General features: G+C 37.5%; 2 protein-coding genes across 2 annotated transcripts in view; one reads left to right on the top strand and one right to left on the bottom strand.

The window, feature by feature from the left end:
• Positions 1-19,517, top strand: part of LOC112047351 (probable 39S ribosomal protein L24, mitochondrial) — a 503,102-nt gene that overhangs the window by 102,379 nt on the left and 381,206 nt on the right. The gene's annotated exons all lie outside the window — the stretch shown is intronic.
• The window catches only part of LOC112055612 (protein madd-4), a 352,294-nt gene that overhangs the window by 49,024 nt on the left and 283,753 nt on the right, over positions 1-19,517 (bottom strand). Inside the window, exons 8-10 of the mRNA XM_052886188.1 lie at positions 11,773-11,917; positions 1,498-1,627; positions 941-1,056 (exon numbers count right to left, since the gene is read on the bottom strand). Coding sequence (XP_052742148.1) covers positions 941-1,056; positions 1,498-1,627; positions 11,773-11,917 — 391 coding nt within the window. The remainder of the gene's footprint in view (positions 1-940; positions 1,057-1,497; positions 1,628-11,772; positions 11,918-19,517) is intronic.

Below are 19,517 nucleotides of genomic sequence, written 5' to 3'. Positions count from 1 at the left end.
TGGAAGCAGGCTTACTTGAAGGAGGTAAAAGTTTATTATACCTATACGTCTGACGGTTTCTATGTGGCATTGTACCGTACATCTATGCCAGTAAGGTGGTAACTAGCCACGGCTGATGCCTACCACCAGACCAAAATATCACCAATACCCAACGTTAGATAGTTTGTTGGTTATGTTTTTACGTAGAATCAGTCACCGTGAAATTTTGCATACGTGTAATAATTAGGTGCCTAAGACGCTATCGTACTACCTTGGTTGTTATTATCAGTTCTCATACATACCTGGATCGTAATTGACAGTATATCTATATCGACCGTCAGTGTCAGTTGTTGTATCTACTTGTATCTTAAGTGTCAGCTGTTGTGTCTACCTGGATCTTAAGTAACAGTTGTTGTATCTTATAAATCTTACCTGTCGGTTTTCGTAACAACCCGGGTCGCAAGTGTCAGCTGTTGTATCTACCTGGATCTTAAATAACAGTTATCGTATGTATATCGATCGTTACTGTTAGTTGTTGTACCGACCTGGGTCGTAAGTGTCAAAGGTTATACGTATCTACCTGGATCATATACGACAATTACGTATCGTAAGAGTCAGTTGACGTATAAACCTGAGTCGTAAATATCAGTACTTGGGGCATAAATGTCAGTTGCCGTATCTATCTGGATCGTAACTGTCACTTGCCGTTTCTACCTGGGTCGTAACTATCAGTTGCCATATTTACCTGGGTCGTAACTGTCAGTTGCCGTATCTACCTACTTCGTAACTGTCAGTTACCGTATCCACCTGGGTCGTAAGTGTCAGTTGCCGTAATACCTGATTTGTAACTGTAAGTTGCCGTATATACCTGGGTCGTAACTGTCAGTTGCCGTATATACCTGATTTGTAACTGTAAGTTGCCGTATCTACCTGGGTCGTAACTGTCAGTTTCCGTATGTACCTGGGTCGTAAGTGTCGGTTCGCGTGATGTTAGCTGAGCGTGCGCACAGCACACGGCGCGTGCGCACGCCGCCGCCGCACGTCACCGTACACGATGACCACTCGCCGACGTACCACCTGTTGGTAAATGAATATATTCATCATCATCTCATCATTATCTAAAGCTAGCGGACGCCCGCGACTTCGTCCGCGTGGAATTTAGTTTTTCACAAATCCCTCGGGAACCATGAATTTTTCCAGGATAAAAAGTAGCCTACATAGGCTATATCTGTATTAACACATTAATCCAAAATAAAATCTATTTCTATTCCAAATTGCAGCCAAATCGCTTCAGTATAAGCGGCGATAAAGAGTAACAAACATCGTATCTGTATCGTTCTGAAATGTGGGTCCAACGTCGGACATCTCTTTTTCCAACTTTGTATCAAACGATTTTCGATATTTCGTAATACCTTTCGCTGTTATATATTTATATATAGATACCATATCTATTCCAGGAACGTTACTGTAGTATTCTTCCTCGGACGAACTCAGTCGTAAAGAGCTTATTGCACTTACTTATAAGGACAAGGATGGATGTTGCATCGTACAACTGCAGAGGCGGGTTTACTGGACCCATCGCATAGCTCCTCCGGGGCGTCTAGCCCCGTTAGCCGATCGCGGCACACTGCAAGCGACATCTTGTAGCCTGCGGAAGAAAGAGTCTACATTAATAACATCATTACAATATTATGTGTAACTAACACAAATTTTTTTTAAGAAGAAATAAAAGGTCACAGTCTCGTAGATAAATTCAGGACAACATTTTAGGCCGATGCCGACGACGAGGAAGTGTCGAGACATATACATATACTAGCTGACTTCGCGCGGTTTTACCCGCGTGGTTCTCGTTTCCGTAGGAATACGGGGATAATATATAGCCTATAGCCTTCCTTGATAAATGGACTATCCAACACAGAAATAATTTTTCAAATCGGACCAATAGTCCCTGAGATTAGCGCGTTCAAACAAACAAACAAACAAAAAACTCTTCAGCTTTATGATATTAGTATAAAGTATAATAAAAAAATCGAATTTTAATTTATGAAATTTCTAATTTGGTCTGCAAACAAATTCTTACGCACTAACGGTCCAATTGATCAACTTGAAGGTTGATAAAATTAATACTTCTGTGTGGCAAAAATAAACTCGTAACTCTTAAGTTTCCATAAGCTCGTTTCCATCTAGACTGAATCATCACTTAACATCAGGTAAAATCGTAGTCAAGAGCTGATTTATCAACTCTTTGTTCTTTTTTAGTTTTTCTCTTTGAAAAGTTCCACGATATTCGTTTGAATTCCCCGAATCATTATTATCATACCTTCATAAAACATTATCCTAAATTAATTGCGGTATAAAGATTTACCACATAAACGATTAGTAAACACTAATTACTTTTCAGAAGCAGATCTTTTCAGACTAAAAAAACTGAAGCACCGAAGGAGTTCTCTTTATTCTTTAATAGTACTCGTGTACCTGTTTAAATTATTAATAACAGTACTTGTAAACATAAATCATGTAATGAATAGCCATTTAATTAAAATTATTTTCTAACATAAATAATAATTTACTATTATTAAAGCGCTGTTTAAAATTTATGAAATTCAACACTGCCAAACATCGTTGTAAAGGTTAATTAGCAAAATATTTTATGTTACTGCCTTTCAACTGCTTCGTTGTTTCAGTGACCTGTGAGTGAGGCATCAGCACCATTATGGTCCAGGGTTCTAGTTCTGTGTAGCAGTAGAACCGTTCCCCGTCCCCGTAAATGACGTGAAACCGTTAGTTCCAGAATATTAAAAATCCAAGGTTCCCCCCTTAAACCCGCAAACCAGTTGAAGCAGCAACGATAACGTCAATTTATACGAGTAGAACCATCGATATAAATCGTTAGATGGGCTCCTCCATACTAAAGAACGCCTTTATGTCATTACCCAAAGACGTGCACGCACATCTTATCTTAGTACGTAACAAGCACATGCTGTGAGCGGACGTGGACTTAATAAAATATTTACCGTTTTTTTATTTAAATCCCTTAATTATGCCTTCGTGCTCATTTTGGAAGTGTAAAAACACAAGCCACAACATGAATAAAAACACAATTCCGCGACTCTTTGAGGCCCATCTAACGATCTACGATCGATGAGTAGAATAGTATTTTGAATGGACCGGAACAGATAACGAAACAATATGTTCATCAAATTCATATAAACATTATGCATAACGTTTAACAATATAATCTTAAGAAAATATTAAGTTGTAAAAGTTAAGAGAAACTTTGTGTTGTAAGAGCAAAAATTCAAATTGCACAATAACCTTAAAACTTTTAACTCCCGACCAAGACAAATTCGCAACCTAAACGAGTTTCGCAATAAAAGTACAAGCTGAATATACAAAGAAGTTTTTAAAAGCAACCCGCTTTCTCTTTACAACACCACTACCGAAATAGCTTCGTTTTGATAGTAAATGAAAAAAGAATTCCGCAAAATCTGCAGTGTTTAAATAGCCATTAGGCGGCGCTACTGAAATCAAAATTACGGAGCGAGAATTTAGAATTTCTGAATATGCCATAGAAAATCTCGTTTAAGATTAGGAGTTAGTTTCTTTTTATGAAACTCTAGCTGTGTTCCGCGGTTTCACACGCGTGGAAGTCGTTGTAATTGACATTCCAGATAGTTTATCTATATGTTAAAATGTATCCAGATTTTTTTAAACCATTCCAAAATTTTCTTTTTATTGAGAAAGAATACAATAAGGAACTTAAGCTAACTTGTCCTAATAACTATCCAAACATGCCCACGTGGAATGGTAGCAAGAATACTGACTGCATTTCCGCGCCGGACAGCCAGCCTGATCAGGCTGGCGCAAAAAATGAGCCAGCCCTTCTGTCACCAGTTCCAAAGTTAAGAATGTTACTTAGACGTGAGAGATAGATATAGTTTAGTCACTGACGTTCTGTATGTAATCTTTAATATAGATATTGCAGCAATAATTTTTATTGCTCCATTTCTCAGCTATACAATCAACGAATTCGTTACGTTGACTGAGGACTGTCAAGCGGTACAAGAAGGTGGGTGCGCTAAAAGCTGTCATATTCCAGTACCATATTAGTGTTGAACATACAGTACACCAGAATACAAATCAACGCACTACCACACAAAATCGACATGTCGTCAATTAACAGGTGACAATTAATCACTATTAAAAAAATAAAAAATAAATTTCTAGTCTTTGAAGTTCCTTTACATATAAAACGACTAGCTGGCGCCGCGCCGTTTTACCCGCGTGGTTCTCGTTACCGTAAGAATACGGGGATAATATATAGCCTCTAGCCTTCCTCAATAAATGGGCTATCTAACACTGAAAGAAATTTTCAAATCGGTCCAGTAGTTCTTGAGATTAACGTGTTTAATCAAACAAACAAACAAACTCTTCAGCTTTGTATTATCAGTATAGATTTAAATACCAAAATTTTTAAAATGCGAAGCAACAAATCTTTGTAAAGTTAATATTCCGACAAACAGACAAGTCAAAACACTATTAGAGTTGCATATAGCCTTCGGTGCTCGATACAGAGTTCTAGGTGTCCCAAGACGGCACCGTCTAGAACTCTGTATCACTTCCAGAGGCCCATTATCCATTTCTCTTTCTGCCATGGTAATGAGCGATTAACGAGGCGAAGACTCAACTTCTTTTGAATACATAAATATGTAAATAAAGATAAGTTAATTTAGCTTCAGATTTTGCGGAATACAAATTTATAAGTAACGATTCTGTGCTTATTTTCTGCGGATTGAGGCACTTTGTCAAATTAAAACTGCGGCGTTTGTGTTCAAAGTATTAAAGTCTCTTTGGACAAATAAATCTCGTCGTGTTTTTGAGGGAATTTGACTGGTGTTTATTTAGATTTTAGATGAGCGGTTATTTAAGGATAGCCCGTTTGAATAAAATTTTATTATACCAACATAATAAAATTTTATCTAGTTTCATCAATAAAATCCTCGGTCCAGGATAACTGATTGGACATTTATTGTAAAAATATAAATTATTGACAAAAATTTTAGCACGTATGGTACCAATAAAGGTTTATTTTTTAATTTTATTTTTTTACCATTAATATGAAAGACGAGTGTAGTTTTGTTAGAAGTTATAATTGAGGCACTATTCAAGTATTATACTTGTATTACCTAATATTAAATATATGCCAGATTAAAAAAGTTAAGGCTACTTTACGTTATTATTGAGGTATTTTAAAAATTACTAAATCTTGAAGAATATCAAAATGCAGCGTTGTACATTTTGATATCCCGAATACATCTATAGTACCAATATGTATATATCTATACTATTAATATAAAGCTGAAGAATTTGTTTCTTTGTTGGACAACGCGCTAATTTCAGGAACTACTGGTCCGATTTGAAAAAATATGTCAGTGTTAGATAGTCCATTTATCGAGGAAAGCTATAGGCTATATTGTCCCCGTATTTCTTCGGAAACGGAAACCACGCGGGTGAAACTGAACGGCATCAGCTAGTATCAAAATATAGCGTTGTACATTTTGATATCTTGAATACATAGTACTAATAGCGCTGTTCTGTGTGTATCTATACTAATATTATAAAGCTGAAGAGTTCGTTTGTTTGTTTGATCGAACGCGCTAATCTCAGGAACTATTGGTCCGATTTGAAAAATTCTTTCAGTGTTCGATAGCCCATTTATTGAGGAAGGCTATAGGCTAAATTAATGCCGTATTACTACGAGAACGAGTGAACCGCACGGCGTCAGCTAGTGATTTTTTAATGCTCGTTCAAATAGTCTACATAGACCGATGCGTAACGCTAGATACGAGATCTACGAGAAGCCATGTGCGTCTGAAGAAGAATAAGAAACTGTCATCACTATAATGATATTATTTTTTTCTCTGACAATACTGTCACTTCTATTTCAAATACAGTTTAAGTGTAACAGTAAACTTGGGTATTTACGTTTGGTATTTATTCGACCCGTAAAAAAACAAATATGAACGAAACGTAACAACTTCAACAGGAAAAATGCATTTGAAAATGGATTTTTTACAAGCTTTCGGCCCGCATTCGCAGTTTATTTTTGATTTTAGCCCGGACTTTTCGACCGCCTTTTGAATGTTGCTTTTTTCGCGTCTGCTTTTACTGGTTTATTAATTAAAAACGGCAACGGTACGCGGATGAGGGCGTAAAATCGTTTTACACGCGTTTGTACTGGAAGCAAAAACATTGTGACTTTTGAGTTTGAGTTCTGGTTCGGCTCTTATAATGTGGTACTTTTTTAATGAGAGCCAGACATAGCTCATAACATACCCATGCTTTTCATAATTTTCAACCTATATTCGCTCACTCCTGAGCTCGAGTCTTCTCTTAGAATGAGAGGGGTTAGACCATTAGTCCACCACGCGGGCAAAATGCGGATTGGCAGACACATGCAGAGAATTAAGAAAACTCTCCGGTGTGTAGGTTTCCTCACGATATTTTCCTTCACTGTTTGAGACACGTGATATTTAATTTCTTAAAATGCACACAACGAAAAGTTGGTGGTGCATGCCCCGGACCGGATTCGAACCCACGCCCTCCGAAATCGGAGGCAGAGGTCATATCCTGCGCTATCACGGCTCTGCACGGCACTCATGCTCTTACCATAGAAAAGTTGCCGGTCAAGGGTTAATTAATCAGGTTAGACTATCTGTTTGTTCCGTCAACTATGAAAAACTTGGCGGTACGTCTTTGGGGGTAAGTAAATAAGAACAACCAGTTATGGACTTTGGACCATGGTGGCTTTAGAAGGTAGCCGGTCAAAGGTTAATCAGGTTAGACTATCTACTTATTTCGTCAACTATGAAAAAACTTATTTCATAGACACTTGGATTTTATTTACAAAACTGTCCTGGGTTCGATCCCCGGCTGGCCGATTGAGATTTTCTTAATTGGTTCAGGTCTGGCTGGTCGGAGGCTTCGGTCGTGGCTAGTTACCGTTCTACCGACAAAGACGTACCGGCAAGCGATTTAGTGTTCCGGTACTATGTCGTGTAGAAACCGAAAAGAGGTGTGGATTTTCATTCTCCTCCTAACAAGTTAGCCCGCTTCCATCTTAGACTTATTTAATCGACTCGTGAAAATGCTGCGGTCGTGTAGGTTTACAAAACAAATTTCATTTACCAGCCAAAATGGTTAAGAACACTGGAAACATCCATTAACCCTTCCGCGAGCAACAAAAAATTAGACACCCAGAAACATGAAGGCGGGAATCAACCCTCCAACATTTATCATTGTCCCAGCACCTAATTAACAATTGAAACGTCTGGGGGTCAGAGGGATCGCAGATAATGTAACAAAGGTGGCGCTTGTAGGGTTATTTGCGGTTGCGGGCTGCGGCTGGTTCGCCACGCTTCGCGGGTTCACTGTAGCATCTAATTGTATCTAGGATAATGACACTGACAAGGACTTGGATATAGCTACACGAGCAGAAGCACAGAATACATATGGAAGAAAGACCCTGTCTGTTTCTATGCTATAGTCGTTTCTGAAAGAATACTGAAAAACCTAAATCTTTATGATATTCATACATGGCTTGAATTAATACATCATCGGGTTAGCACCGCCTTCAAGTATCTCCTGATCAGTAGGTAGTAGGATAATGTAACATAACATGATGTTATTTTTCGCTTTTTAGTTAAGTTGTATTTTTGTAATATTTTTTTTTTGGAAATATATTTCATGTACAGAATTGACCTCTCTACAGATTAATTATAAGTATAGAAACATATGAACTCTATTACTGTGTTTCCTACGTACTTAGTAAAATTCTGTTACATGTTATAACTTCCTGCCTCAATGTAGTAGTAATGTAAAGACTATAAATGTAGAAATGAAGACTATTATCATCCAACAATTGGGTCGATTTGCTTCAAAATTTGATCAAAATCACCTAATCTACAAAAGTGGGTCTACCAGGCGGCAATCATCATACAAATTACACAGCGGCTGTTAATTCTTATCCGTGTCTTCATCTTTCACGGCTTTCTTAATTACAAATAGCTTTCAGAAACTGTTCGGGGAAAGTGATCGTTGCGCGGACTTGCGACTTTTTATCATTGCGACAAAAAAGTTGCAACAAGGCAAATACTTTCAATCATTTAAAATATATTCATTTTAAATTGTTTTACCTTTTCTTGACTACGTAGATATAGAGCCTAGATAACTAGACCTTATTATTTTTTCATGTGGCGACCCCGCATTAGAAAGCGCAGTGTTGGTCGACACAAGGTGGATTGACGACATCAAACGAGTCGCAAGGATTCGCTGGATGCAGGTGGCTCAGTATCGTGATGTTTGGAAGTCCCTACAAAAGGCCTATGTCCTGCAGTGGACGTACATCGGCTGATATGATGATGATGATGATGATGATGATTAATTTTTTGAAAGTTGAAAATTCGCCAGTTCATGCTACTGTTATAGGTAAAATTAATAGTTGCTATAGGGTAAGCCTCAATAGCTCATCGGTAAGAGCGGTTGGACTTATCACCGAGGGGTGGTGGTTCCATCCTCGACCCGTTGGTCTATTGTCGTACCCACTCCTAACACAGTCTTTCCCAACTAGTTGGAGGGGAATGGGATTATTGGTCACATTATAAAAAATATGGCAAATATTCTTTAAAAAAAATACATCACTTATGTTGCTACAGAGTTTAGACTGTACTGGCTTTGTTTCTAGACCATTAAGTATAAATCCCTGCATAATCTAAAAAATCATAAGCCGCAGTTACTTAGCTTCCGACAAAATTGAATATAATTTTACGGGTTATTAGAATATTAATTAGAAGTCGCAAGTCTGATGTGCGAAGAACTGTTGCTTGGAGACAAAAGGAGCCCCCCTGATTTATCAGCGGCCCCACTAATGGTGGATCCGGTATAAATTACGACCTTCCATGGTCCGAAGACACTTGTATTTTGTACAGCGTTCTGCGGGAGGGTTAGCGTGAAGCAATGCTTCACTATGCTTCACAATGCTTCGCCCTGTCGTGAACTATGAAATATCTTATTGACTTTTTTTTCTGAAAAACTTTCATGTTCAATATTATTTAAGCGTCGTCTCGCAGTTTTAATTTAAAAGTATTTTGTTAGTTAAAGTAAATATCTTATGATATAGTACTTTAAATTTACGAGATAATTAAAAAAAATAATAAACATTGCCAGAGGTACTTGCAAGTCTTTCTAAAAGTGCAGTTTCTTTTTTATTACTATTAAATTGAAAACTTCAGTCATTTTATCTATTTAAACAATTCATATTTATTATTTAAGAAGGAAGCTATATTTAAAGTTATAATTTTGTAAAAACATGACAAAAAAGCAATAAGTCGTGGCTACGTGGTTAAAAAAAGTAAACAGGCGACAGTTTACCCGACAGCGATAATTTCCTTCCTTCCGCCGAGCACGGCCTATTGCACGCCTTGAGGAAGCGTGTTTCCATTTCATAGTAATTCAAAATTGACAAACTGTACCAACCTGCTAAAGTTCCAATAACTCTATAAAGGGACCTGACTCAAATCCACGAGGAGGTTTAATAATATAAATGAAAAAAAAAATAGGTTGTCTGTAAAGTCGGTTTACTGACGAAAAAGTGATAACAAAATACTAATGGAAAGATTGTATTTTTCAAAAGAAAATGTTCGTTTTTCTAAAATACTGTATAATAATCTTCATAGATCAGAATATACTTTATTTCTAGTAAAAAAAGTTGGCAACCCTAGAGAAAGGGAACGATGGCAGGATGTCATCTTTTTTTTTTGGGTGTGCAGCCGGCTCCATCGAATTATAATTTGACTTTTGAATTATATTTTGAACTTGACTTTGTCACGTCAAAAGAAAAAGAAGCCCTGGGTGAGTTAGTTGTGGACTCTGCTCGGAGCTAGGCTCGTTTTGGTATCTCTTAAGTTTTTGATTTTTCTTATCCCCATCGTAATAATATAACATAAGTTTCAGAAGTTTCAGAAGTAAGGTAAGCCTACTTAAAATACCTAAATTTTGCTTTTGACTTAATCCCCACCACTTGAACTATGGTCGAGTACCCGTACTAATTACAACCTATTTTCTAGGTTGGAGGATTAAGAGCAATATTTGAAATGAGAACAGTTAATATTTTTTAAATCACGTTACTATAAAAAATAAAAGGCTAAGTTAATCTGGTAAGTAAATTGGTATCTATTTAAGCGAAATTTACAACCTTCCTGACATTTTCTTCGAATACTAAAAAAAAACAATATAATTCATTCGGACTTAGGCCTCCGAAATTCGGACGATAAATTTGTCGTATAGATAAAACGTGAACAGGCACTTACTTGTCGGCAATTAAAAGTAAAATATTGTTTTAATTAACAAATTCACCCGCTCACTACTCTTGCTAATTGCGCTTTTTATTACCGGCTTGATTGAGGCAAGTTTAGCAAACTGGGGAAAGACGCCGAGATTTTCCGAAATGTTCCCCAAGTTTTATCATCATCATCAAACTAATTAATGACCCACTGTTGGGCTCAGGCTTCTTTTTCATTTAATTATGTGTGTGTAGTGAAACAGGTGTTATTTTCGTAGTGTTCCACTTTTGGAATTAAACGTTACGAAATAGTACGAAAAAGTTTTCAAGTTTTTGTAAGAATTCGTCGGATTTTCGTGGAGAATAGCAATATGAGTTTAAGATAAATTTGTGAATGCCCTTAGTTTACTCTAATTATGACAGAATCCGGGAATATACTTTGATGTTGCAAGTAATTGTCGATAGTTAACGTATTTATCTAAAATTTCTTTACACTGAATGAGGAACTGTGACATGACAGATAAGAAAAGCGTCACTATTTTGACATCTGTCTATTATACCTTACATATTCCTCCCTTTTTGTGTTCTGCTAATTCTGCCAGCGTGTTGAATATACCAAACAATTTTTCATTATTCTATAGTTAATGAAACACTGGGACACATCAATTTCTTGGTATCTTTCTGGTCGTCGGTCGCGTCGGTTACATCCAATTCCATATTGAAGTACTACATCATGACTACCTTTCCTTTTGTAGGTATTTACGATCAAAAGGTATTCAAACTATTCGCTGTCTGGCTCAATGGCAAAGGAATATTGAGTAAACGTCAGTAATCTGAAGCGTTTAGCCCAATTACGCAATGAAACGTGACGGAACTACAAATACATTACGGCCTTTGGAGCTTGCGGACTGAAACACTAGGGGCAATAAGATCCGAAGGAACATTTTTTGGCGAAATCTGTGCGAAGAAAAATGCAGATAATTACTGTGCGATTGTTTTTTCTATGCATCATCTCGTGTGCCTTCAACCTTAACCTTCATATTGAAAACACTGTAATGGTTAACAGTTGGTTGATAGCAGAAATATGTGTAGTATAGTTCTCCACACAAGCTATATAAAAAGGAAGTTTTTCGTCACTGAAAGGCACTGTGTAGGAGTAAACCTCTTCCGCAAGTAGCAGAACAAAGCGAGCCGGGAGTAAAGAGCCAGTAGTAGCGCGGACGGGAGCACTCGTCCACGCGCTGCGTCGACACTACGCGCAGGTCGCAGCCCGCCTTCTGTGGACAAACTCACCTCCTCCGCAAGTAGCAGAACAGAGCGAGCCGGGAGTAGAGAGCCAGTGATAGCGCGGACGGGAGCACGAAGAGCCGTCGCCGCCGCACACGCCACACTCGTCCACGCGTCGCGTCGAGGCCACGCACAGGTCGCAGCCCACCCTTTGCGGTCAAACTTACCTCCTCCACAAGTAGCAGAACAGAGCGAGCCGGGAGTAGAAAGCCAGTGGTAGCGCGGACGGGAGCACGAAGAGCCGTCGCCGCCGCACACGCCACACTCGTCCACGCGTCGCGTCGAGCCCACGCGCAGGTCGCAGCCCACCCTCTGTGGGCAAAACAATACGTACTTTAAAGAATGAAATTGCTCTTAATTACATTGTAGTGTTACCAACATCACAATATCCTATTTTACTTCTAGCATTATGCATGTCCGTACAACCAAAGAGAATACAATATCAAAGTCAGATTAATTAGATTGAATCATTTATAAAAGTATCTCGTCAAACAGACAAACAAAGTAAATGTAAATGGTTCAATATTCTTCTAAGAACCCATACTTGATTGGATCAGGAAAGCTCATCCAAATCTTTATTCCAATCAAACCTAACTCTTTTATCCTACGATACGAATTGTTACGAGTATACACTCGTTACACATTACTGAAATAAATACACGAACACACGTTGCTGAAAGTGCTCTCTAATTCTGGCCCTTTTAAAACCTTGTCCCTTTGATTTGATGAAACAAAATGCAGCACAAACTAGGCGGGACGAGGTCGTGAAAGCAACACACTTTACCGGAGTCCTATAACAAAATAATGGAAATAAGACACGTTCATCACTGTTGCAAACAGGATTTCACATTTACATTTTCACCTGATAAGGCCGACGCGGATTTTGAAATAATATTTCCAAGCTCGCCGGTGAATGTGAATATTTTATGAAGTACGTAACGTAAACACGTAACTTGTACACCGAGCCTGCGACTGCCAGACACACTGTAAAGGCTCATCTTTTCGCCGTGAAAAATATAACATATAAAATTTTTCACAATTTGACATTCGAGTTATACTAATTATAACACCAAACGTTACCGTAGGATAAATAACAATCAGCGCCATCTAGTTTTACATTTGAGGACCTAAATTTTGATTTAACTTTAATCGAAATAAGACACATATCTCATTTTAGGAAGGCTGAACGTTTGTCAGCCAATGCTTCCCTAACAAAGTTAAGTACCATTGCCAATTGTGGGGTTTGGGTCGTGGTGGCTTTGGAATGTAGCAGGTTTAAACGTCACAGATCCTTAATTGCCCAATGTTACAAAACCGGATTTTTCAATATTCTCCGCAGGCTATCATGAGGAATGATGTCTACGGTCGCCAGACGGTTAGCTTCGTGGCAATCCTTTGCTTGAGATCAAAAGTTTTTTTTTTAATCTTAAACGATATATTTTGAACGAAGCTAAGAGACTGGTGACTTCACAATGTTTACTATTGTTTCGCCTTTCAGTTGATTTTCTAATTCGTAGTTCATTTTGCGGCCATCGCAAGGCCACCACAATCGGTAGGAAGGTAACTAGCCACGGCCGAAGCCTCCCACCAGCCAGACCACGACAAATCATGAAATCTTTAATCGGCCCAGCGGGGATCAAACTCACGACTTTCGTCTTGTAAATCCACTTCGCCACGGAGGTAGTCAAAAAACCTTCAAGTTGCAGTGGGTCTAGCTCTTGCAAGCTCACGGTTCATTGTGCGAGTGTATGGACGCGTCTCACTCGCGATTTATTTAACGTATTTTTGTAAATTGCCCGCCAGGAAAAATATCAACATCAGCCTAATTGCTTTTTAAATAAAAAATATTTTTTCATTTATATATTTTTTTATATATTTTTTGAATATGTAAAAATTCCCTTTTCATCTCTTATTAAATGAAATGTGTGGAGTTTACGTACCTAATCCATGTACGCGAAATTTAAAAAGACAGGCGTACGTCACAGGCCGGCAATATTACAGTATTATTTTGTTGTTATTAGCGGACGCCCGCGACTTCGTTTGCGTGGAATTCAGTTTTTCACAAATCCCGCGGGAACTATGCATTTTTCTGGGATGAAAAGTAAAATAACTTCAGTAGCCGCAGCGTAAAGGAGGAACAAACATCCTGTGTAAGTGTGTAACTTACACACTTTCACGCTTACACACTAACTTTCTCCTTTATAATATTAGTGTGATAGTAGTCGTTCAAAGATCCGCACGGTACGCATCAGACGCTTCGCACCAAATGGATTTTAGTTTTAGTATTCTTTGTATATAAAGTCATACAAGTGCGTCCACTAATCCGCGTCGTACGTATCGCATTGAACAGATATTATCTACCGTAAAATTAAAAATCCGTTTGATGCGATGCGTTCGATGCGTACTGTGATAAGTGGAGGCCTACAGAAGCTTAGAGGGTACTTACTATGAGAACCTACTTAAGCAATCATACCTTACTTTATCGACATTATTAAAATTGATCATACACACGTTCTATAGGCAACTTATCGGTTTTTCTAAATTTAAAATTTTGAATTTGAATTTTTCCTTGATTTTTTTTATATAAATAACTATACTTAAACACATATAACATATAACATCCCCAAAGTAAACATACATAGTAGCTTGTGTTATGGGTACTAAGATAGTTGCTATTATAATATTCATAAACATTTATATACATTATATAAATACTTATATAATGTATAAATACACACAGACACTGGAAAAAACCTATGTTAAACACACAAATATTTTCCAGTTGTGGGGATCGAACCCACAGCCGTGGATGCAGAAAGCAGGGTCACTGCCCACTGCGCCACGCGGCCTTCAAAATGTTTGGTTTCAAAGCCTTAGCCTTTTGAGCGTAAAGAAACAGTATTTTCACCAGAACAACAAGAAACAAATGTCACATTTAGCAGAGACTTTATATTCACTTACACCCTAACTTCGGCGTAAGACAATTTACATACTGGCCAGGGGAGAGACGCGGGCGGTGCGGTACGGGGGGAGGGGGTGCGACTAATTAATAATTTAATTTTAACCGCGGCTTATTTTAACAGTCTGTCGGAACAACATGCAAATGTCATCGTGTTTAACTTTAACATTTTACAGTTTAGATCCATTGGTTTTTACTTTAAGGAAGTTATAGTATTTACGACGTCATCATCATCATCATATCATATCAGCCGATTGGACGTCCACTGCAGGACATGGGAATTTTGTAGGGACTTCCAAACATCACATTACTGACCTGCCCGCATCCAGTGAATCCCTGCGATTCGCTTGATGTCGTCAGACCACCCGGTGGGGGTCTACCAACACTGCGCTTTGTAGCGCGGGGTCGCCATTCCAGCACCTTAGGTCCCCAACGTCCATCGGCTTTTCGAACTATGTGCCCCGCCCATTGCCACTTCAGCTTTGCGACTCGCTGAGCTATGTCGGTGACTTTGGTTCTTCTGCGGATCTCCTCATTTCTGATTCGACGCAGGGACACTCCGAGCTTAGCTCGTTCCATAACATTTACGAAGTGGTTTGTTTTTATGCATCCGAAGTAAATTTTTAGAGGAATTGACAGATTCTCAAAACAAACATTGAAGATCTCAAAAGGAATGTGGATCAAATAAAGATGTATTCAGCTCTAGTTGAGGCGAGACTAATAAATGATACACAGATAGATATAAAATCATAGAATTTTATACACGCAGCGTAAGTGCGTGTATAAAATGGTATCGCTCGCGATCACAGCGGCAACGCGATACATATTTTAAATAAAAAAAAAAAAAATCATTTATTTCAAATAGGCTCAGGTTACAAGCACTTTTGATACGTCAGTTGCCTAATTGTAAAGCTTCTCGATATCAGTATCCATCTAAGAATTGCTTTTGGTACTACCCTAAAATGAGAAAGTGGTATAAATGAGACCGACTAATTAAAAATAATATGAAAATTTGACATCAAACTGTCTTAAATTTAACTAATGAAAATCCTAATATAATTTAAACTACTAAGCGGGAGAAGAAAAATCAAGTTCCCTACTTTCATTTAAGACGGAAGACTTAATGGATTTGCATACTGGGCAGGCGACGCAGCGGCGAATTTGATTATAATTACTGACTTCAGATGCTCAGCTAGTCACAGAATTTACAAGTAAAGCGCTTTGTTCAAATATAGGTCATTTTGGAGACCTGTAGTGCAACGAAATTCTATTAGCGGAGTACTACAACAAACATATCGTAATAAACTACAACACAAGTAGTCGTTTGTCGGTTAAACGTAGGCTTCCACTTATCGTACGTATCAAATGGATTTTTAATTATATGGTAGATAAAATCCGTTTGATGCAATCCGTCCGATGCGGATTAGTGGACGCACTTGTATGATTTTCTATACAAAAAAATGCTACAATCCGTATAATGCGATGCATTCGATGCGTATAGTGCGGATTCATGGACGGTTATGAATATGTACAATTACGCGGCGAATATCAAAGCTGAGTTAAACAAATATAACGCCCAAAAAGTTTCAAACTCAATTTAGCTACCTACGTGTGAGGTTTGTTATATAATGTGTGTTAAACATTATGATTATGATTATATAATCATAATTACCTATAATATCATGAGTATCCTCTCCAATGCTCGTCGAGAATGAAGTACATAAATACCATTGAGAAAATTAAAAAAATATTGTCAATAAAACACAACCGACCTAATTAACCTGTGCTTATTAAAAATAATGAAGGAAATACGATGCATTGATGGAACCAATAAGGTTCAACCTATCGACGATAAACAGAATATTTAGTCGCTTCTATTATTATATAAGACTACCTTCGTCGATAAATGGGCTATCTAACACTGAAAGATTTTTTCAAATCGAACCAGTTGTTCCTGAGATTAGTGCGTTCAATCAAACAAACAAATTCTTCAGGTCTATAATATTAGTATAGATGAGTAATAAAAAACGGAGGAATATAAGTCTCGTATACTTTATTTACATAGTATATTCAAGTCACGCATCAATATTTTTGTTTACGTATATTTTTCTCAAAACACTTTGAATGCTTTCCCTTCATAATTAACAAGATAATGGAGGAAAATAAACCTTGTTAGGAAGGCTTGTTTTCTTAAAATGTTTTTCCTCAAACCTTGTTTAACGCTCTTAATAAGTAATGTTTGGAAACTGCAGGAAACTGGATAAAAACAATTGCTCGTTTCAACTTTAATATTACAACCATTTCATGTTCGTATTATAGTCTACATAGCCTGACAATTTCTACAATAAATTAACATAACATGAATTTTGTCTATTTTTTTATTACCATACCATACCACACGACGAACCATGTAATTATAATTGGACTAGTTTCAAATTCTGCATTGTATCTCCTAGTTCATGTATTTTTTGTGGGACCCCAACGTCCATCGGCACTTTGAACTATGCCTTGTCCATTTCCATTTCAACTTTGCGACTCGTTGAGCTACAAGTATGACGGAGACTTTGGTTCTTCTGCAAATCTTTTTATTTCTGATTCGATCACGCAGAGATACTCCGAGCAAATCTCTAACGTACACTAAGTGACTCTTGAGCCTACTTAAAAATTCATGTAATGAAATTCTTTGCGCTCTTAATTCGCAAGTCTGATTTTTTTTCAACAATCGTTACAATTCTCGGATTAAATTCAAAAAAAAGCTTAATAATATTTTGAAGTACTCCTTTACCTCCCTAATGAACGAAGATTTATTAATATTTAGGAAACGAGGAAAGTTTTTGTGCGTAAGTAAATTCAAATTGAAACGCAGGATTATAATATTTGCAACCTCATCGAAGGTTTTAATTCAATCTCACCGCTTTGAAGGGCGCCTTTTGAAACCGCTCGACTCACTCGAGCAGACTCTCAAAGAAATACTTTTATATACACACAGCCCTTGAGACGGTGAAGTTATTTATGCATCAACTGAAGAACCAAGACTAATGGGTCACACTGGAAATATAATAAGAGCGGTGCGAAGAGGGTCGTCTGAAATAAATGCATGTTTGACCCAACATTGGGTCACTCTATCTGACATCCAAAGAGTGGTTTTCAAAAAAGGTTTTTCGTTGCTAAAAAAGTAGTAAGTATAGTAGTAAGAAGAATTACTTCATTGTTTATCATATCACCCAGAACATGGATATCTTTAAGTCGAAGTTTTAGAACACGCTAGCCTAGAAGGAGAGAACCCATCTAGCGTGTTCCATAAAAAGCTTCCCAGTTATTTTAGCTTAGTAATAAATTTCGGTTAGACAAAAAAATATTTGTAGCAAATTCTATGCTCTACAATTTTTATTATAATATTAACATCATTGGAATAAACTAAACAAACATACAAAAAGAAAACAAAGAAAATACTGATTTTTATCACATTTGACCTCGTAAGACCTTGAATAAGTCATGTCTTATGAGACATTTGAGACAATTTTGGTAACACTAAATTGACGACGTCTAAAACTCTGTCATTCATAGGTTGACGTCTTTATTTTCCTTACTTTTACTTGTGAAAACTTGTAATTATTTTCCATTTTGTGTTATATATTTTTCACAGATATAAGAGGTAACTAGATTTATAAAGTGCCAATTCTTTGTATTGAACCCAGCGTACCCAGGGGCGTGACCTAAATGGCTGTTTAATATTTAGTGAAAAATGAGTTTAGAGTTGAATATTATTTATTTCTTTTGTCACAGCACAAAACAAGACTGCTAGTACATGCGCGGACACGCTTGCGATGTTCCGCACACACACGGTGTACGCGGGCCACGCCCTCTAGCTACTTCTATTACTAAAAGCGTTAGCTTTTAACGTTGTCTGTTCTGTGATATTTTTACTACTGTAGCTGTAAGTTTTCCTATACAATTAAATAAATAAATTAATTACGTAATTGACTTGTCTGGCGTTAGACTGTCATTACTAAGATACAAAAACAAAAGAGGATGAACTTTTTTCTAACGGAGTGAAAAACACGACTTGTGCTGACTGATCATACAAATGCACCATTTTAGAGCTAGAAAAAGGAAAAGTTTTTTCTTAAGTTCACGCGTAAACTGGATTCCATTGCCATCGATACAGAATAAGATGTCCTATATTTAAGATTATAGCCTCTATCTACGGTCACAGAGCAAAAATAAGCCGGGCATTTGGCAATCAACATAACCGTGTGTCCAAAACAACTCGCTTGTTCACTTTCAATTACGATTCGGTTGTATAGAGCCGCCGCCGTCGTGCCCGTGATCTGTATTGGGTACTGAGTACCCCTTTGTCTCGCACAAACGAAGGCGCGAAATACATTGCGTTTGGCATTCATTAATTAACGCCAAACTGAATAAATACAATCTGTTTTGGGTACAAACAATGCTCGGGCAATTCTTGCCTTTCCTTCGTCAGGTACAAAAGGTGGTTCTTCTGTTTCTACGATTTCAACATTCTGTGTTTTGGGAGATACAACACTTATAATTCTTGTGCATTAACTTGACACCTGGCTTTCAAACACAACCAAACAAATACGTTAAGTTAATCCGCACGAGCTGTAACAAGTTCTTGCTTTTTGCAATAACAATGTCAGGTACTTGTTCTCTATCTAATGACTCTTTACTCTGTGTTGGGTACAAAGAATAAATAACTTGTCTAATTTATTTATAGATAGAAATAAGTCACTATTTATGACGCAGTTTCCCTACGTAACGCCTGCTTAATTTACTTTAGATTCAAACGATCGTCAAGTATTTAAAATTTAGCTACAAACGTCACGTTATACATGGTACGGTAGGTAAATAAGTACGCGGACTAAACCAAATTTCCTAGGCATTTGTAACATTGCACAATCTTCTCAATTTATCCGTAACGCGTGTCCCATT

The sequence above is a fragment of the Bicyclus anynana genome, chromosome 2 (genome assembly GCF_947172395.1).
Source record: "Bicyclus anynana chromosome 2, ilBicAnyn1.1, whole genome shotgun sequence".
Classification (NCBI taxonomy): Eukaryota; Metazoa; Arthropoda; class Insecta; order Lepidoptera; family Nymphalidae; genus Bicyclus; species Bicyclus anynana.
Note: the sequence above shows the minus strand (reverse complement) of the source record. Positions and strands in the feature narration are given on the sequence as shown.